Source organism: Jatropha curcas, chromosome 9 (assembly GCF_041381405.1).
Source record: "Jatropha curcas cultivar XTBG-Jc1 chromosome 9, XTBG_Jcur_1.0, whole genome shotgun sequence".
NCBI lineage: Eukaryota > Viridiplantae > Streptophyta > Magnoliopsida > Malpighiales > Euphorbiaceae > Jatropha > Jatropha curcas.
Window position 1 is genome coordinate 26111165 of NC_143159.1, and position 21666 is coordinate 26132830.

The 21666-nt window shown below is 29.9% G+C and overlaps 3 protein-coding genes and 3 non-coding genes across 7 annotated transcripts; 5 read left to right on the forward strand and 1 right to left on the reverse strand.

The window, feature by feature from the left end:
* Positions 1-242: 242 nt before the first annotated feature.
* On the forward strand, positions 243-6929 carry LOC105638694 (eukaryotic translation initiation factor 2 subunit beta). Its single transcript, XM_012222540.3, has 10 exons — positions 243-390; positions 1011-1060; positions 1315-1423; positions 1551-1606; positions 1710-1764; positions 1865-1959; positions 2648-2793; positions 3169-3311; positions 3421-3506; positions 6550-6929. Exons 2-10 carry the CDS (start codon positions 1019-1021, stop codon positions 6625-6627), a joined length of 810 nt encoding a protein of 269 aa, XP_012077930.2. The 5' UTR covers positions 243-390; positions 1011-1018; the 3' UTR covers positions 6628-6929.
* LOC119371366 (small nucleolar RNA SNORD34) lies at positions 4201-4281 on the forward strand. The gene has a single exon (XR_005178981.1). It is a non-coding gene; the product is annotated as a small nucleolar RNA SNORD34 (small nucleolar RNA).
* LOC119371365 (small nucleolar RNA SNORD34) lies at positions 4885-4965 on the forward strand. Its single transcript, XR_005178980.1, has one exon. It is a non-coding gene; the product is annotated as a small nucleolar RNA SNORD34 (small nucleolar RNA).
* On the forward strand, positions 5774-5852 carry LOC119371362 (small nucleolar RNA SNORD34). Its single transcript, XR_005178977.1, has one exon. It is a non-coding gene; the product is annotated as a small nucleolar RNA SNORD34 (small nucleolar RNA).
* Positions 6930-7488: 559 nt separating the features above from the next.
* LOC110010149 (uncharacterized) lies at positions 7489-9536 on the reverse strand. Its single transcript, XM_089726403.1, has 4 exons — positions 9326-9536; positions 9154-9221; positions 7953-8178; positions 7489-7713 (listed from the first exon to the last, which is right to left on the reverse strand). Exons 1-4 carry the CDS (start codon positions 9408-9410, stop codon positions 7604-7606), a joined length of 489 nt encoding a protein of 162 aa, XP_089582529.1. The 5' UTR covers positions 9411-9536; the 3' UTR covers positions 7489-7603.
* Positions 9537-12685: 3149 nt separating this feature from the next.
* Positions 12686-21292, forward strand: LOC105638703 (protein NETWORKED 4A). Of its 2 annotated transcripts, none has more exons than XM_012222551.4 (4): positions 12686-12944; positions 17976-18071; positions 18322-18433; positions 19249-21292. In XM_012222551.4, the coding sequence occupies exons 2-4, from the start codon at positions 18057-18059 to the stop codon at positions 21036-21038; spliced, it is 1917 nt and encodes a 638-aa protein (XP_012077941.1). In that variant the 5' UTR covers positions 12686-12944; positions 17976-18056; the 3' UTR covers positions 21039-21292. The 2 variants fall into 2 exon arrangements, with proteins under 2 accessions (XP_012077941.1, XP_020537203.1); XM_020681544.3 differs by lacking the exon at positions 12686-12944 and adding an exon at positions 14029-14175.
* Positions 21293-21666: the final 374 nt, after the last annotated feature.

Sequence of the window (21666 nt, forward strand, 5' to 3'; positions counted from 1 at the left end):
TGTGTTATTTTTTCAACTCTATGTGTTATTTTTTCAACTGTATTGAAATCACTGACTCAATTGATGGGTGTAGTACACACTCTCTATATTAGGATAAATATTAGATTTATAAGTAATTTTGAAATGATATTAGATTGAGAAATAATTTATTGGAGAACATTATTTTTGTAAAAGCCTCTCATCAAACTAAAAAAAACATTTATTCTTGCAATGTACGGAACAAAAAGAATAAATTAGATGGGTAAAATAAAATACAAAGGAGAGAAAACACCTGTTACTAAAACAAAAAGATATAGGTTTCCAAGTTAGTGCCCTAATTCATCGTTTGCCTCATTCCTACCTTCAACTTGCCGCACCTCAACGTCTTTCTGCCTCCAGTACTCGAAACAGGTCGGTTCATTTTCATATTTTTTTTTTTTTCCATTTCCCTTTCTGCTCTCCTTCTTCTTCCTCTAGCGGTTCACAAAATCTTTCGGGTTTTTTTTCTTCTGATACGATTAATTACTTTGCTTCTTTTTCCTCTGATTTTGCTTTTTTTTTTTTTTCTCTCATGTAATCTATGTTTTTGGTTGTAATCTGATTTTTACGTCTGAAAACTGTGTTTTAAAAGCTTCTGTTTATGCCTGTTTAGGTATTTACTAGTGCATCGATTGAGATTTAGCATGGAAAGAAGCATTAAGTCAAGAATATTAAGTTTCATCTGGAGAAAGAAACATACGCTAACTCACTATTCATCACTTCTCTTTCCCTTCTTGGAGGCTTTTCTTGGCTAAGTTGTAAAGACAAAATTATTAATATGGCCTCTGCATTTCTTTTCTGAAGTATAGATGAGATGTCTGATATTGTGTTAGTGGTTCATTAGCATTTCCTTTTATAATTATTTTCATTTGTATGTGGTTTCCTGGGATGTTTAGGTGTTCTGCTTGTGGCTTTCTGATTGTGTGACATTGTAGGCGAGATGTGTGATTTTTTAGTTGTTGCTAATTTCTTGTGTTTTACTTTTTTTGTAGTAACCTTGATGGATGAAAATCCCATTAATGTGAAGGACGAGGTGGCAGAAGTAAGCCTTTTATTTTTGGTTGTTCTTAGATTTTGATTATGCTTTGATTCATAACAGACTGTATAATGCAATAAGAAAGTTGTACCTATGTATGCTTCTGATGGTGCTGACATTCTATGCAATGAAATGAGTAGGTTACAAAACGTTGAACTAAAAGTGCAAATTTGTCCATTATATCATACACCAAACGTGGCCTAAATGTGTTATCCCTTTCCTGTGTTAGTCTTTTTAGTTATTGCATCTCTTTGTTGCAGCTTGCTCCCTTTGATCCTACCAAAAAGAAGAAGAAGAAGAAACCAGTCTTACAGGATAGTGCAGATGATTCTGTGGACAAGCTTACTGAGAAAACAGAATCACTATCGGGTACCTAAAGCGAGCAGTCTATACTTATGGGATGTTATTTATTTCACGAAATACATTGTGAATGACTTGGCATAAAAGGACCGTGGAGTACATTTTCCTAGGCATTTAATTTTTTAATTAATTGCAGTCTCTGAAGGGCTTGAGAGTACTTTCACTGGTTTGAAAAAGAAGAAAAAGAAGCCAGTAAGTTTGTTCTTCTGAGTATTGGATGATTGCCTTGATTATGATTTACTTGTATTTGTATTCTCAGCCGCAATAGACATGTGAACTTGACTTTATATTGCAGGTCGATGCTAGTATTTTGAATGAAGAAAGTCTGGATGGAGGAGAAGATTTGGATGGTAAGAAGTCACATTCTTTAAATTCATGGATTATGAATATCGTCTTGCTCAATTACTTTGTTTTATTGAATCTAAGTGTTGTGGTTTCTTGCTTGTTTAGATCATGTGGTACAAGATGAAGAAGGAGAAGGACTTGAGCAGCAACAACAGCTTTATCCATGGGAAGGGAGTGACCGGGATTATGAATATGAGGAGGTATATTATCCATTTGAGTGGAATTTTATTTTTCCATTTTGATTGATGTAAAAATATTTTGTTGAATGCTCTGTTATGATGTTGTCTGTTGTATGTATAATATACATCCAATTAGTTGATGGTAGTATAGTATTAGACATTGTAAGTATTATGTGTGCATGAGCATGTATGAAATGACAAATATTTAATAGCACTTGCAAAAATGTGCTCCAAAAGTTCAATAATATACGCATTAGCCATTTGCAAAAGGTTAGCCTTTGTATGGTGATAAGGTGGCTTCCTCTTTATGTGGAAGTATCGGGTTCAAACATTGAATAACTTATTTGCTATGCAATGTGGAGACTCTGTATCTAATTCTTCATAATGTTTGGGATGTGGTAATCCTTATACAATGGGACATATTAGCCATTTGACTAAGATTTGGGTGGGGATATTATACAAGGGGTGTTCTTTAAATTATTAGGTGTGCTTTTGGACATTGTAAAATGTTTGAACATATTTCTGCTCTTTGTTTCTTTCTATTACATATATCACTGCATAGAATCTTCTCTCTGTAAGTAGTTACTGTGATTCTCTCATCCTTGTTCATGTTTTATTTGTGCCCCTCACTTCTTAACTGGTCGATATTTATACAGTTCTTGTAGTTGCAGGCTGACATTTTCTTTTCTTTTCATTGTGACATGGGCAGCTTCTTGGTAGGGTCTTCAACATTTTGCGTGAGAACAATCCTGAACTTGCTGGAGACAGGCGTAGAACTGTGATGAGGCCTCCACAAGTTCTTCGTGAGGGTACAAAAAAGACTGTTTTTGTGAATTTCATGGATCTCTGCAAGACGTATGTATTTTGCTCTCCTTTTGTGCCTTTTAGCAAGTCTGGATCAAATGGCATATTTTGATTCATGTGTTACTAACCATTGGCAATATTAAATGTTTTTACTTATTCTTATGAAATTTGGTACTCCATGTATTAGGTACATATAGACAAGATACATTTACCAGGGCATGCCATTTTTCATAAGCTGCAATTACTTTTAATCCTGGTCAACATCTTAATAACATGTAATCATTGTTCTTGAGGTCAGAACTTTTTGGTTGGTGCTGTTTAACGTTTTAGAAATTAGATTCATGCATCAAGATGTATACATTAATTTTTATATTTTTCTGTACATTGAGATTTGAACATTGATATTTCATTGATGTGCAATTTCAGAATGCATCGGCAACCAGACCATGTCATGGCCTTCTTGCTTGCCGAGTTGGGAACGAGTGGTTCTCTTGATGGACAGCAAAGATTAGTTGTGAAGGGCAGATTTGCTCCCAAGAATTTTGAGGGGATCCTGCGACGATATATCAGTAAGTATTTTCATTTTTTCAATTGACTGGCATCATGTGGAGCTGTGAACAAGTGTTTAGGTGGGCAGCTTGTATTCGTCACCTGAGCAATATGATCTTTGCTTTTCAGATGAATATGTGATTTGCCTTGGTTGTAAAAGTCCAGACACTATACTTTCAAAGGAGAATCGTCTATTTTTTCTCAGATGTGAAAAGGTAACAGTTCATACATTTTTATCTCTTTTTCATTTTTTCCCTTTTCCTGATACATCATGAGACTCTTGCTTATATATTCATAGTAGTCCTGCAGAAAGCTATGTATGTGTAGTAGTCTTGCAGACATCTATACATGTTGAGTGGTCTATGAGAAAGCTTGGAAAATATAATATCATAACAACATATTTGTACTGTTTTTGCATTTTTTGTATTGCATCTACCATGAGTTTTAAAAGTCTTGGTGATGAAATGAACAGTTTTTAGTGTATTATATGCATTGTAATCATCCTAGATGATTTGTATATAATCATTTGCAAAATTTTGATATGGCATACATTCCCATATTGTCTAATTCATGACTGAGACATATACCTTTGAGGCCTTGTTAATATTGTTATTATTTTTTTACTTTATGATATTGATTTGGAAAATATTATATATGTGATTTCAAATTTTCTGTTATTACTGTGATCAGAATTTGATGAGTGGATGTTGGAGACAAATGGTTCATATTGCCAACCCCAACTAGTTTGGGACTAAGGCTTACTTCTTGTTGCTTGTTTGTTTACTGTGATAATATATCTAAAAATTATCCTTTGCCAAATCTTGTCTTGAGGCAGCCTTCGCTTGCATGCTTCTTGTTTATCTTCTTATATACATAGTAACCTGATGATCTTGATTTGAAAAATTTCAATGTGGCCTATGATGATTAACTGTTTGCCTACATTGTCAGATTGTCTAACTCATGACTGAGACATATATGTCTGAGGCCTTATTAATATTATTGTAGTTTTTGTGCTTATGATATTGATTTAGCAAAATCCTTTTTTTATTTATTTTTTTTTATTTGTCTTTTTTCCCTGTTATTACCATGATATTGTATCTAAAATTGTCATTTGGTAACTTATCTTGAGGTAGCCTGGTATGATCTTAAGATTTGCATATGTTGTCGTATTGTTTAGGCTTTAGTCCATGGCTGATATGTTGAGTAGTTCTGAGGTCTTCTTCTAGCTACTACTTATTCTTTGTATTTGCATGGTTAACCTGATGGTATAGTGATTAGAAAAAGTTTATTGTGGCGTATGATGATTAATTATTTGCCTACATTGTCAGATTTGTCCAATTCATGACTGAGACATGTACATCTGAGGCCTTAATCCTTAACTAATATTACCATGATATTGTATCTAAAATTTTCATTTGGTAACTTATCATGAGGTGGCCTGGTATGATCTTAAGATTTGCATGTGTTGTCGTATTGTTTAGGCTTTAGTCCATGTCTGATATGTTGAGTAGTTCCGAGGTCTTCTTCTAGCTACTATTTATTCTTTTAATTTGCATGGCTAACCTGATGATATAGTGATTAGAAAAAGGTTAATGTGGCCTATGATGATTATTATTTGCCTACATTGTCTGATTTGTCCAATTCATGACTGAGACGTGTACATCTGAGGCCTTAATCGTTAACTAATATTACCATGATATTGTATCTAAAATTTCATTTGGTAACTTATCGAGAGGCGGCCTGGTATGATCTTAAGATTGCATGTGTTGTTGTATTGTTTAGGCTTCAGTCCATGGCTGATATGTTGAGTAGTTCTGAGGTCTTCGTCTAGCTACTACTTATTCTTTTTATTTGCATGGTTAACCTGATGGTATAATGATTAGAAAAAGGTTAATGTTGCCTATGATGATTAATTTATTTGCCTACATTGTCAGATTCGTCCAATTCATGACTGAGACGTGTACATCTGAGGCCTTAATCCTTAACTAATATTACCATGATATTGTATCTAAAATTTCATTTGGTAACTTATCGTCAGGCGGCCTGGTATGATCTTAAGATTTGCATGTGTTGTCGTATTGTTTAGGCTTTTGTCCATGACTGATATGTTGAGTAGTTCCGAGGTCTTCTTCTAGCTACTACTTATTCTTTTAATTTGCATGACTAACCTGATGATATAATGATGAGAAAAAGGTTAATGTTGCCTATGATGATTAATTATTTGCCTACATTGTCAGATTTGTCCAATTAATGACTGAGACATGTACATCTGAGGCCTTAATCCTTAATTAATATTACCATGATTTTGTATCTAAAATTGTCATTTGGTAACTTATCATAAGGTGGCCTGGTATGATATTAAGATTTGCATATGTTGTGGTATTGTTCAGACTTTAGTCCATGACTAATATGTTAAGCAGCTACTGCTTATTCTTTTTATTTGCATGGCTAACCTGATGATATAATGATTAGGAAAAGTTAATGTGGCCTATGATGATTAATTATTTGCCTACATTGTCAGATTGTCTAATTCATGACTGAGACATACAGCTGAGGCCTTAATCCTTAATTAATATTCTCATTATTATTACACATGATATTGATTTGGGGAAGTGCTATTAATCTAATTGTTGCAGTTTTCTGTTATTGCCTGATAATGCATCTAAAATGGCCATTTTCTGAATCTTGTCTAAAGGAGGCATAGGATGATCTTAAGATTGCCTACAGTGTCAGATTGTTTTGAAGCATTATTTTTTTCATTCTTCTTATGGTAACCTGGGTGATTCACTATTTCGTTTGGTTAGCATGTTGATGAAACATAGAGAAGAAATATAGTTAACCAATTGATTTGATCTGTTTATTTATTTTAAAGGTAAACTTTTTCATGCATACAACATGCCATAGACTGTTACTGATGTTTCTGAATATTATTAATGTTCCTGTCATTATGTTTATTTGTAAAATGTATGTGCATTATGTTTCAACTTAGTTAATGTTTTGTGTGTGTGTATATATATGTGTTGCTCCCCACCATTGACCACTTTTTTTGGATCCTTCATTGCTTATTCTTGGGGTTTCATTGTGTTTGTATTTTTTTTCTAAATAAAGTTCTTCCCTCCTTGTTCGTGTTGTACACACACACACACCCCCTTTAGTTGCCAAGACAAAACAAGGATTCTCACTGCGGAGTGGAAGAATTTTCTTATAATTTTCATTTGTGCTGTATGTCTCCTTTCTGATGTTTTTATGCTCGTACAGTGTGGTTCTGGACGATCAGTCGCCCCCATCAAAGCTGGTTTTGTTGCTCGTGTTGGCCGCAGAAATGCAGGGACATGAGTCTTCTAAAGCTTAATTTGTTGCATATGCTAGCGGTAGGGGAAAAAAAAAAAATACTGGGCCATGAACCTATTAAAACTGAGGTGTGCAGTTGAGAAGTTACAGATGTTTTACCATTACCTACTCTCTACTGTTTACTCGATTTTTACGGGAGTTAAATAATACTATGTATTAGGTTGGGATTGTACTTAGTTTTATTATATCTTAATGGAAATGGTATTGTATTTTTGGTTTGTCAACTTTTATCTTGAGCTTGACTGTTATCTTAAATGAAAATTAGAATGAGATCAAGATTGAGTTTCGATTTCGAGTTTTCTGATAAAAAAGATTGGAGTTTGGATCCGGTTCGATTACGAGATAAGAATGTATGGTTGTCCATTGGTAAGAGTAGTATGATTTATTTTTCATTCAGCCTTTGTTTTAAAAAAATTTTGCTTTGTGATTTTTATTCTTTACAAGTGCAGTAAAAGAAAAATATGAATTTCATTTCATTTAAGAAGAGAGAAGCAATTGCGGTAAAAAATTAATTTTTCATAAAAGTGTTTTTAATATTTTTAATTTTATGTTCTAGTAATTTTTTTAAATTTATATTTTAAAATATTAATTTTTTTAATTAAAAAAGAGCCACATTTCCTTGTACTCCATGAGTATTCGAAATTATAAGGAAATTTCCCTTCATTATTATCTTTATCATTTATCTCCAGCTTATATGCGTCGAAACTGAAATTTCTTTTCTAGATAATCTTAAGAAGAGATTGGTCCGATTACAACATCTAAACAGTATTTTTTCAAATTGGAAGTTTGAGGTCTATATATATCTTTTAATTTTTTTTTGAAAAAAAAAAATATAAAATTTATAGTATCCATACTCGCTAGATATTACATAGTACAGATGTATTATTTAGTACAAAATATCCCAAATTATTATGCTTTTTTTTTTTTTTTTAATCCCAAAAGCCAACATAGATGAAAAGTTTCAGACATTGAAGATGTTTACAATAACAAGTGTTGCGAGAGATGCTACCAACGGAACAATCAAATTCTGATATGTCCTTATTGCACTGGCTTTGAAATTTGTATTGAAACCTGTAAAGAGATGTCTCAAAATCAGTTTTTTCATTTTATTATATATATATATATATATATATATATATATATATATATTTAAATGAAAATTGAATAGATTTAACTTGATTCGAATGATTCAATTTGTTAAAAAGGTCAAAATTGGATAAAATGGATAAAATTAAAATGAAATTGTAAAAACTTATAAAGTTCAGAGTATTCTGATATATTAAACGGATATCAAACGGCTAAAAACTTACTTGAATTGGTGGTACATCCTCGTTCAATGGTGCCGGTGATGTTGTGAACAGTGGCACCATTGGCGAACGTGAAGTCTCTTTTGACATAAAAGACACAAGTTAGCACATGTTTGGTATGTTCTCCACACCCACCAGATTTACAGTACTCTGGAACCTCAGCTTTGCTTACATTCACCACTCCTTCTAGTTTTAGCACATCCTTTGATGATGTGCATGCTTCTGAGAACTATATTAATAACATTGACCCAGTTATTATATTGCACCACCACAATTTCTACGAGGGATATTATATTGATCAAATTTAAATCTAATATTTACTTTTAAATAACTTTACTTTTACCATTACAACAACCAACGGTGGATCTGGAGATTTTTTTTCCCGTGAAATTAATATATAATCTTTTTGAAAAAAGAGGGGTAAAAGCATAAATGAATTGAATTTAATGGATTAGTTTAGGTGTGTGTGTATATATATATATATATATATATTATTAGAAAAATTCAAAAAAGAAGGATCCTTTTTATTCAGTAAGAGGCTTAATGCGCTGAAATAACAAGATGAACTACACGATATGAGCAATCCTCCCATTGACTTATCAAATTGATGAAAACTCTTGTGATGCTTAAAATCGAGACCTTTCGCTTTTTATATCATAGTGAAAAGACCAACTAGATCACACCTAGTTGTCATCCACCACTCTTTTTATACGGTGGAACCCTCGATGGCAACAACAATAACTAACTAAAGGAAGAGAGGGTTGTAGTAGATTGACAACTAACATCAAAATAGTCATGTCCTTTAACCTTGAGAATAATTTATCTAGACACGGTTTGTGGGCTCAGTCACAAATCAAATCATTGAAAAATATTTCCTTTTTTTTTTGGACTCACCGATAAAAAATCTTTATTGTGATTAGTTTAGTCCGTAGATATATTTATGAACCGAATCTAAATAAATTTTATCTTTAAAATTTTACCGCTAGTTATGAAAAAAAAAGCAAAAGATATATTATATGTAATAGTTATCTTAAATTTTTGTACCATAAAAATTTGTGAATTACTTTGTGCCTAATATACTCAGTATTTCCCAAATATTAGTGGAAATTCATCATAATTAACAAGCATGTAAGTCAAAAGAGAAAAAAGAAATGTAGAAACAAAGAAGCCTTGAGGAGGAGGAGAATAAGAAGAGATACTATACATTCTGCATGCATTCCCATGCGCTTCTCATCTGCGAAAATGGACTCAGATTCACATTTCCTAATGGGTCTGAACAAAATAAATAACCAAAAAAGAAAAAAAAATGATTTCTATAATGATTAATTGGAAATCAAAATAACAAAAAAGGAAAAGAAAAAATTAATTAAGATTACTGTAGTCATAAGCATCAGCTTTAGCGCAAAGAAGAAGAAAAATCCCCATTGACAGACAAAGCAAATCCATTCTGTAATTTTCCATTCTTGATCAGAAGAAAGAAAGTGCCTTAAACCAAAGCTATATTTGCACTAGGCATATTTATATTACATAGAGAAGTATATATGATACAAGAAATTTGGTGTGCAAATGCCAAAAAATACACTCAGAACTAGGGAATATATAAATTGTTTTTAGTATATGCTTAGGATTTAATATTGAAGCAATAAAATGTTGTGATAAGACCAAGAAATGTAAGCCAAAGTATTAGCTAGCTAGCAGATTATTTGAAATTATTCATTTTTTGGCTAACATGTCGGAAATTAAGAGGCGAAAAGAGATCATTTTTCTTTTTCTTTTTCTTTTTTTTCACTCTCCCGGTACAGGCTTTCTAGTGAAGAAAGTTCTACGCATCAACTTGCTGCACTACTGTGAAAAGAAGAGTTCCCTTCGAGCGAAAATAATTTTTTGTACTTTTGGATCGTTTCTCTTCTTTATCATTCTTCTGGGAGAAACATTCTTCCACTTATCTACTACATATTATCATTATCCATCCAATCATCCACCTTTCTACGTAAAGGATTATACTTTATGGTCCTAGTAAGAGCTCAAAAGAACACTAAATACAATCTCTCGGGTATTCCATCCGAGTCGTACCAGGAAGAAGCCATGGATTCAAAGAAACTGGAGGTTGGTGAAGGACATGCATGTTAATGTGAAACTGCTCTGCAAAACTAGCTAGCTTCTCTGTGCAATTGTTAGTTTTTTATTGCATATGTGAGACACTACATTCCAGTTTCACCCTGAGGAGTTTGATCTCACGAATCATCTCAACTCTCCAAAGCACTATCAAATTCACATGCCCAAGGATCAAGCAAGCTTCATGCCTTCAGAGAGGGCCCAAAGCTCAGCACAAGTGACTAAGCAGCTGCCAACATGATGAACAAAGCCCAAAAAAATTGACAAAAATTATTTTATTATTATTTAGCTTCCACCCTCTAAAGAAAATATTAAGATATTGAGATAAAAACTGAAAAATTCTAACACAAATTACTTTCGGTAACCCAAAATTCCAATTTGAATGAAAATAGTTCAAGCAGTATCGATTTTTGTTTTTTTTTATTGGATAAGTGTGATTTTTAATTAAGAATAAGATTTATTTACAAACACTAAGCGAAATACAAAAATTTTTTAAAATATATTATTGTTTTATCCTTGATTTTCAATGAATAGTCATAAATATTCTCATTTAAATATTCTTTTTGTTTTCCATGTGAATAGTTGGTACTGATCTTTGAAGTTAAAATTATGTAATATAAAATAAATTCAGATTCGAATTCTCATTCCAATAAAAAAAAAAAAAACTATTCGCATAGAACATTATAGATCAGCACCAACAAAGTTCAGGTCATTATAGAAAAATAACAAGTCATTGTGAAACATTGACTATTTAGTCAAGACCATGAAACTTATCATAGAAAATAATTTATACCCATCCACCCATCCACACCTCTCTTTATCTCATAAAGTTATGCTTGATTTTTTTTTTTTATCTGTTCCAAATTATAACTCATTTTTTTAAAAGAATAATTATTTTTTTAATTCTTTAATATTACCCCTGTCAAATATGCTTTATAATCAATAATTTTTCCATTTGATGCTTTATTGAAAGTGATATCTAATATTAAGATAAGATTATATTAGGAAAATATAAATATAATTTATTGTTTAAAAATATTAATTATTTTTTTAATCTATATGTAAATAAAAATAAATCTATTTATGTGTGATGAAAAAAGTAACTTTCATGAATAGAAATATTTTAGATTTGTTAAAATATTAGATATTTTTTTATTGATTTATAATGAGTAAAAACAAATAATATTTCGAATTATATTTTCAAATCGATAATATTATAATTTAGATGATTTAAAATTTATGTAAATTTAGCATAATGCAAGTTGAATTTGAATAGGTGAATTTAGTATAATGTAAGACCAAATTTGAGTAGGTAAATTTATGCCTAAGTTATATTTTTGTATTTCTACTTGTGATATTCCATTAACATATATATTTGGTTTTCTAGTGAACAAAAACCTAAGCTAACGTAATAAATATAAATTTCTTTTAAATTGCTAAATTTTCACGATTTAAAGCTTTTTTATATTGTCTTGTTTAAATTGCTAAAACCTTTTGTTTCCTATTTTATATTTTGTTTATTCATTGCTATTAATTGAACATAGTAGAAAATAATAATAAATGATTCATTTAGTTGACTTCAAACTAATTTGAGATAAATGCTTTTTTTTTTTTTTTAGTATTGAGGGAGAGGGATTCGAATCCAGAACTATTATCGAGTCGTATATACACTTTAATTTGGGACAAAGACTTGATTTTTGTTATTGTACATATGTTCTCATGTTCGATAAATTTAAATCTAGATGAAGTTTTTCCTTTTCTACTCATAATATTCCATCAATTTATTTAGTTTCCTTCTGAACTAAAACAATAGAAAAATTTTAATTCACATGTAATAATTGTAAATTGATTCACAATTAACCTAATAATTTTTTTTTAAAGTTTGTTCACATATTCAATAAATTTAAATCTGAGTTAGATTTTTCTATTTGTACTTTTAATATTCCATTAATTTATTTGGTTTCCTTATAAACCAAAACAATAAAAAATTTTGATAAGTGTAAATTGATTCACACTACTACTTTTTTTTTAAAAAATTTCTACACATGTTCTCATATTTGGTAATATATCTGAGTTAGATGGTTTTTTTTTTTTTAACTCGTAACGTTTCATCAATTTATTTGGTTTCCTTATGAACTAAAAATTTAAATTAACATATAATAAATGTAATTTGATTCAAATTCAACCTAATATCTTTTGAATTGTTAAGTCCTTATTATTTTTTTAATTAATAAAATTAAAATCTTTATAAATATAATATTATTACTGCATTTAATATATAGTTTATTCAGTATGTAATATATAATTTTTTAATTTAGTTAAATAAAATTTAGATTTAAATTCCAATATTGTTCGATCATTTCTCATATATATATATATATATATATTATAGATGTTATAAATAAATTATTGTTTTCAGGTATCAAATTTGAGAAGGATAAAAAAATAATAATACTAATAAGAACGCAAAAAGAAAAAGGGACGGCACACGTTTTTATATTCAACGGATGCTCAAAGCAACTACTCAGATCTCTTCTTCTTCAAAAAAAAATTTATATTTATTTAAAATTATCTCTCGCATAGAATGCAAATATAATATATAAATAAAAAAAAAATAAAAAAGGGTGTGAACTTTTGACAATTTATATTCATTGAATTGAATTCCATGTGGAAACGATTTTAAGGACACTCTTTTTTTTTTTCTTCATCTGTCTTTCTCGAGTTTCTTCTACTCCATACCCATCGCCTTCCTCTCCTCTCTCTATCTCTCTCTCTCTCATCTCTGCCATTTAAGATTCGCTTCATTTCTCATGGTTTTCGAGGCCACAACTGATACTCGCTCTCTCTAGCTAAAAGGCTTTCTTGCTCTTCTTCTCTTCTGTAAGTTTTTCTCGAATCTCTCTCTAGTTTCTTTTTTTTTTTTTTTCTGATTTCTTCTTTTGAATCCATTTGTATGAGCTTTTTTTCATTTAAATCCATTTTTTTCTTGTAGTTTAGTCTTGGACTTAAGAGTAGTAGTTTATGCTTTATAGTCATGAAATCAAAGAAGCTAAAAAGAAAATTACAAAAAAAAGAAAAATAAATCCTTATCTAGACTGAGAAATCAAGATGCTATTACTGTTTAGTGTGACTATTTCCCAACATTTGTTCTTATTTGGCCAATTTATTTGTTGTTTAGTTTTCTTCTGGTCGGTATCAAGGAAGAACAAAATAAAAATTAATTAGAAATTTATTTTTTATTTTTTTATCAAACCGGTTCGATTTGAAAAAAGGAAACCGAAATCAAATCAAACCGTAACTTTGTGTTCTCAGTTATCGTAGAATCGAAAATGGTTGATCACAGTTCAGTTTCAATATTAATCGGTTTGATTTTACTTTAGGTTTAGGTTTAGGTTTAGGTTTAGGTTTCGGTTTAGAATCGAGCTGCTCGTCTAAACTCGTTTACTGTTAGATTTATTTATTACGTCAGGTAGAATAATAATTAATAATAAGAATAAAATAAATAAAAGAAATAGGCAGCGTGGATTTTTCTGGACCTTCTTGTTTGGACAGTTGCGAATTGTGGTCAATTCCCGCGGATTTAGATATTGGGCCCGCGCTTTTATCGAGCGTGTCTTGCACCTTCCTATATATATATGTGTATGTATTATATACACACACATAAGTTCTGTACTTTAGCTGGACCCGTGAGTTATGTCAGATATATTGATAAGCATCGCTGTGGCGACGCTAATTCCCATTGTTCAAACTTCAAAGCAATGGAACGGTTGGGTGCTTCAGATCACTCAATCAAATAGCTTATGATTAGGCATAGCCACACGTGTTTCATAGGCGGGCCGGGCTGGCCCAGGATTCTATTGGCCCCATGATTTGGAGGAGCTAGACCTCACACCTTTTTGAAAGTGAATTATACAACAATAATTGATATATGAATTATTATTTCAGTATTTGGATATGATTGTGTTTGAATTTTATTTATGATTTCGCTATTGCATATACAAATTTCAATCCATTTTCATTTCAAATACTCACCTTTCCTATCGTATGGATGCTTAAAATCCTAAATCAATTAGGGTTTTACTACGTTGCAGAAATCAAAAATTCTTTATAGGTACAAAAATTGTCTTTGTCTTATAGCAAGGGTAATATGTTGATTATGGCTTTTTTTTTTGTTCTTTTGAATTTTTTGTTTGGTCTTTGGAACTTTCTTCCTAAATCACATATATAAAAGAAGTATGTATCATGAGTTTTAAATATATTTATTTTTTAATTTTTTTGGAAACATTATTTGTTTTAATTCGTACAAATCTATTATTTTTCTGTTGATTCTTTCTCTTATAAATCTTATTTATTTATTTTAATAATTTTAATCATATTCTATAGTTCTTGAAATATGTTATAATGTTGAAAATCAAGTGAAAAAGAATAATAAAAAAAAAAGCTAGCTCAAATGAAAAAAGTAAAAAATACATAAATTAAATTGTCCATGTACATAATAGTATTTTAAGTGAGTCTAAATTACAAAGCAGTTAATTAAGGTCATGTTATTTTAATATTGACAATATCGCAATTATTTTTTATAGTTAGATTAGTTACAATATTAAAGAGAAAAAAGAATTAAATATATTTTTTTAGATAAGAGAATCAATGTTTTTAATTTATACTTTTTTTATTTTAATTTATATCTTAGCTAGGGTACCTATTTCATATGCTAGTTTTCAATTGTGGTATGAGCTTCCATTAGATTTGAAGCTCTTGTTCTTGATGATTCTATTATTGAATAAAATCTCTATTCTCTTAAAAAAAAAAGTAATTCTATATTTATTAATAAAAAATTAAATAAAATATCACTGTTTTTAATGTTACCTAATGGTTATAAAGACTTCTTTATGGATAGAGAAATTTTCTATTCTCTACCGTAGATTTACCCATCAATTAGATTAAAAAATGGTTTGAGGAAACCTTTAGAAATTAAATTGGTGGACATTTTGAAATCAAAACTAAACATTAGGATTCATATTTGAATGTCCCCTCCTTGCACTTCTCACTTTTATATATACTAGTTCTTTTTATGACGTATGATGCATGTTAACTATATTCATTATATGCTCATTTTTTATACTCAGTTTAGTTTTTTATTTATATAATTAAAATATAAATTTTTATTTAGATTGCAATATATATAGTCGTTTTTATATATACAGTAAAATATTCTTTTTGATTATATATCTTGCACTGTAATATCTCATTGAAAAAAAAATTGATATATTTATTTCTCTCTCTAAAATAGCAATTTAAATATGAAATATATCATTTATATTCTGTTCAACATACTGATTCATATAGTTTTTATTATACGCTAGTTGCTTTTATTTTTTATTTAAGTACCAAATTGATTTGTAAAAATCATCATATAGCTTTTATTTTACGTTTTATAATTAATTTACATGTCTTGTTAATAAATTTTACTATAATCTTTTAAGTAAATTAATATACTTTAACAATAGAATAAGAAACTAATTTAATAAATCAAATTAAATATTTATAAATAATAACAAAAAATTTTTTTTTATCTTTTTATCCAATCAAAATCATGAAATCATTTAAAAATTTAATTATTAAAATTATATTCCTTAATAGAAAGAATAGGATTTGAATTAAATAAGATATCAATATAATTAATCAAATTCAAAATGTTTAAAAATAATAAATTTTTATTTTATTTTTGGCCAATCAAATTAGAGTGCAATTTGTAATTAAAGAAATTTAACGAAACTCTTTTTAAATCAAAATTATAATTATCTATTATATTTATTTAAAATAAATTCGAAAAAATAAAAATTTTCAAATGCCTCATATTTACACATATTCATTTAAAATAATAAAAATAATAATGTTGAAGATAAATTACAATATTAGTAAATAAAAATAAAATAATAAATAAGAATAATAAATTATTAAAATTATTTAATTATTATTAATAATTTATATAATAATATAATGAAATAAAACATAATTAGACATAATAAGATAATAATAGTAAAATTAAATAAATTGTAAATTTTCAAATGCTTAATTATCTATGTGTATTTATCTATTAATAAAAGTTAAAAAAAATCCAATCAAATTATGGAGATATTATATATATTTTTATGTTAAAATTTTTTAATTGGTTATGACTAAGATTATTTTAGAGTATCTTAAATTTTACATGACAATATAAGAAATCTCATTATTCTTCTTCATTCCCACTTTTATATATAGTATAGATAATAGATAGATTATAGATTCTAAATTTATTTTTTTATGTATTAAGTTAAATAGAGCAAAATAATGTATATAATAAATACATAAAATATGTATATGTATTTAGCTCTAACATTTAATTTATATCCTAAATTGAATAAATTAAAAACATATATAGTAAACAAAAGAATATTTAATTTTAATATATAGCCTTCTTATATAATATTAAAATAATTAAAAATAAAATATTTTTATTAATATATAGTAAACGTTAATTATCTATTAAGCATGATATTTAAAATAAAATTGAGATGGTATATAGTTAACGTTAATTATCTATTAAGCAGAATATTTGAAATCAAATTTAATTGGTCATTAGTAAAGTTATTTTATAATATTTTAAATTTTATTAAGAATATTTTCTTACGTTAGTTATCTATTAATTAAAATAAATTTAATTGATCATTAATAAGGTTATTTTAGAACGTTTAAAATTTCACTAAAGGCATTATAGGTAATCCCATTATTTTCTCCTTATTCCCACTTTTATATATAATATAGATAGATTATAGATAGTTTTATTTGAATGACTTATAAATGTTGTATTTAGGTTGTAATTTCCCCTATTACCAATATTATAGTTGGGGATAGATTTGCCTGTATCTACTCGATAGGCCCACTCATAGATCAAACGAATAGAAAATGATTTTTTGTGAAATGATGATATTTTTTTGACTATATACTGAGAAAAAAGATGGTAAAGTAGAAATAATTTTAAAAAATTTATATTTTTATTGGTTTGGTTCATAAGCGTGGCATTAGACTTAGTTTAAGAAAATCTAATCCATTTGTCTTTTCTTGTATACTTTTTACACCATTGCTATTGAAATATATCATTCTATGTTTATTGTAGTAGATGCTAGTACTTACTACAAACTCAAATTTCAGCATAATGCCTAGAAATAGGATTAAGGACTTAATAGGTTAATATTTAAAATAACACACCAGCTTCATTAGGTTACCCTATTCAGAAGTTGAGAAAAAAGAGGGAAAAAAAAAAAAAAGAAAAAAAAATATCACCAAGGTCTTCAATTGCAATGATTCATGAAAGCTTAATGATAAAACAAACTATCTAGATCTTTGGAGAAATAAAATGTGTGCATAAACTGTACTTATCAAGTTTAATAGAAAAAATAATCTTTCAAAAATATTGAATAAATTATTTTTAAAAAATAAAATATGTAAACTAATGTTTATATTTAATGACATTGTGAACAATTTAAAAATAATTTTTCTTTGTCCATAGAAATGGTTTATTTGGCTTTAGGTGTACCTTTTTGTTTGCCTACACTAAGTTGGCTATTTCAAATCACTAGCTATTGAAATGAACTAATAATATCAAATGTCATCAGGTTTATATTAAAGTTTGACAAACTTAGAAGGTTTGATTATTATCATTATTTTTTTTAAATGGATGATGATTTGGATATTCTTGATCATTTGGGATAAATTAACTCCCAAATCCCAAGGGTTGGCTTATTTCTCGTTGTTGATTATAGATGTACATTAAAGTGGATGCAACATCAGAATTTCTATGCAAATTTCGAAGGCTTTGACTACTTATGCAGTGATATGTTAAGGTTGAAATTTTTGTGTATGTGGCAGGTTCGCATTTCTAAGTTGAATTCTGTTGACCTTCTGAACAATTTCTTTTACTTCAATTCTGAGTTTCAATCAGCTTATCAAATGGCTTCTTCTATGGTAAGGAATATTTTCCAGCAGAACACTTTAGTTACTTTGCATTTCTCACTTCCATTGTAATTTAGAAATGTTTAGCTGTTTAGATATTTTTTTCAGCTTTATTTTGAGTCATGATAAACCATTTTGTTGCACATTCCTTGCCTGATGACTTGAACTTTAGCATCGTTATATGAGGTTCCTTGTAATATGCTCTTTGTGGAATTTTATTTTTCAGTCAAAAGAATTTAATATTGCGAGCGGCTAATTTCAGGTTCCGTCAAACAAGAATTTTAAGAGGTTGCAGTCAAAGAAATCACATTCCTGGTGGTGGGATAGTCACATCAGTCCTAAAAATTCCAAGTGGCTTGCAGAGAATCTTGATGGTAAGCAACTATGTTGCCCTGTCCCTTTTGTCCCTCAATGTAGTGTTAAGATCACTAAATGATGTTATCTCACCACATTGAGTCCTTACAGCAAATTTCCAAAGAGCTTAATGGTATAAATAAGGCTTATTAAAGAAATAGAATTGTCTAAATAATTATCCATTTAAAAAAAAATATATACTAGATGACCCTATGAAAATATAAAAATTAATTTTTAGGTTTAATAATAGTTGCATTGAGGTCGTTCCCTCTATGATGATCTTAGGTGTCAGGTTATCCTTACAGGAAGAAATATAAACTACATCACAGAGTATCCCAACTCCTTTTTCTTCTTCTCTTGGTCCTAACTCTATCAGTTAAAAGAACACGAAAAAATTATGAATCACTAGGTTCTTATTGCTCTGTGGATTACACTCTGTCAACAAATTTTTACCAGTAACAAGCTCTAGTTTATAAGTTACATTTCTTTACTATGTATACCTAATGCTGTTTCATATTAAATTTCTGTTGCCTATATTTTTGGGATCTGCCTTCTATTTTGGTTCATTTCCTAAAAGATTCAAGGTAAAAACAATTAAGGTAGACAACGGTTTGATAATTTTAGTCATTTTTTATGCAATAAACTTTTATTATGAATTCTAACTTGGGATACCTTTGTGCGATTGCCATTCCTTAATATCAATAGTCATTTTGCTGAAAGAGGATCAACTGTTTCTTAAATTTTCATTTTAAATTGCAAAAATCTTTTTACCCTGTTATAGTTTTGATTTCCAAAATGTCAAACAAGAAAATAACAAAAAGATCTGTGACAATAGAAATGGACCGAAGCGTGAGGCGGATGTTAAAGCTTATTGAAGAGGACGGAGATTCTTTTGCAAAAAAGGCTGAAATGTATTATCAGAAGAGGCCAGAATTGATTTCTCTTGTTGAAGAGTTCTACCGCATGTACCGGTCTCTTGCCGAACGTTATGATCACGTGACAGGAGAACTGAGGAAGAATATTCCATCGGACCTCGTATCTCAGGGCTCAGGAACTTCTGATAGACAGCTCCTTTCCCAGGGATCAGGCCATTCAGACAATGGTTCTGAACCGACAACCTCCGCATTGCCCTCTCCTGTGCCTGAAGGTAGGCTACCTCCTCGTAAATCCAGTCACAGAGCTGCTGGTTTTGATTTTTTCCTTGGTGCCGGTGGAAGTAGCTCTGATCTTCAGAAAGAAGGAGATGAATCATCTACACTAACAGATTCCGATTCAGAATCTGATGACTCCTCTATAAACAATTACTCAGGTCTATTAGGAACTGGTGGTGATAATGGAATGAGCAGGAAGATAATGGAATTAGAGATTGAACTACGAGAAATGAAAGAGAAACTCCAGGCGCAGCAGGAGGATAACGGAGATAACTCATATAAGGGGATAAGGAATGAGAATTCTGAGAATCTTCTTTCCAGGATTGCCACATATGAGCAAGAGCTGAAGATTGCTAATCAGAGGATACGGCTTTCCGAAGAAGAGGTGGCTAGATTGAACATTGACCTCCAAAAATATAAAGCACAGGAATCAGCCAATGCGTTACAGCCAGAGTCCGCGTCCCCGAAAGTAGAAAATCTTGAGACTCAGGAGGTGGAGCTGGAATCTGAGATGACTGGGGTATCAGAATTTCAAGAAAATATTGATGGACTTGAAGCTGAAACTGAGGAATCCAATAACAAGATTAAGGCACTGGCAACTGAACTCAGAATAACAAAAGGGAAGTTACAAGAAGCAGAGAAAGGAATTGCTAGGCTAAAGCTCGAGAGTGATAGATCATCCGAAAAGGTCAACATTTTGCAGGATCAGCTTGCATCGACTCATAAAGACATTAATACATGGAAAACAAAGTTCAATACAGAAAAAAAAGAGGTCTTGAAGCTGCAGGAACGAATTGCAAGGTTGAAAAGTAGTTTATCAGACAGAGATCATGAGATCCATGACTTGAAACTAGCAGTTTCTGATGCTGAGCAGAAGATTTTCCCTGAAAAAGCACACATAAAGGCTGAAATATCAAGGTTGTTGGATGAACGGTCCATCTTGGATGAGCAGCTAAGAGAATGGGAATCGCGCAACCGTTCTTTAGAGGACGATATTAGAATGTTACAGATAGAAAAGTCAGAAACAGAGGAAAGACTCAACTCTGAAATTAATCATTTAAAGGAAGAAATCTCCGAACGAGACAGCCACATAGAAAATTTGAATAAAACTCTTAATTCTTTGAAGTTGGAGAAAGAAGAGCTCAATGTGCAAGTTGCAGCACTCAAAGCAGAAGTAACATCTAAAGATGATAAGATCGATCAAATGAATAAGCACTTGCATCAATTACATATGGAGCATGTTGAGCTTATAGCAGGAGCCAAAGCTGCAAGTAAATTGGTCGATGAGTTAAGATCGAAAGCGAAGAATTTGGAGGAAGAAGTTGAAAGGCAAAGAATCGAAATCCTAGAAGGAGCAGAAGAGAAAAGGGAAGCTATAAGGCAATTGTGTTTCTCACTTGATCATTATAGAAATGGGTATTATAGGCTTAAGCAAGCTTACGGACACAGGAGAGTACCTGTTTTGGCAGCGTAAGTTAGTGTGTAATATCAATATTAATTAATTGTATGCTTTATTTTATATTTCTGATTACTGAGTTTGCCTAGGTTTACTAGTATTGGTGAGAACAGTATTTATTGGAGTTGGAGGAATAAGCATTTACCATGTTTGAGGCCTTGCTATTTATTTATTTATTTTTCTTTTATGTACAACCTGTTTGGGTGAGTGCGACGTTTAAGTTGCATGTGCTTCTAATGGAAGATAAATGAAAGCAAACTTTCCTTCTCTTACGTACGTTTCTCATTTGCTCTTGTTTCAACAAACTGTCTTGGTGTCTATAAGGCTTCTTCCATTTACTTTGGTCTATTTTCACAAATTACAATTTGCAGCCAGTCTTCATAAGTTTGGTTAGTTCTACACCTAAAACTCACGGGATTTACTTGCTTAGATGTGGTACATGACCGTCAAATTAATGAAAATAGAATTTATTGAAATTATGGTATTTTTGACTATATATTGAGAACAAAAAAAAAGAAACTGAGAATAATTTTTAAAAAATTTCTATTTTTATTGATTTGGTCTGTTATAGACCCAGTCTAGGTAAGTATTTTTCTAAACATTAAGATGATTTTTAGTTTTAGTAATCTTTTTACTATTTAGATGT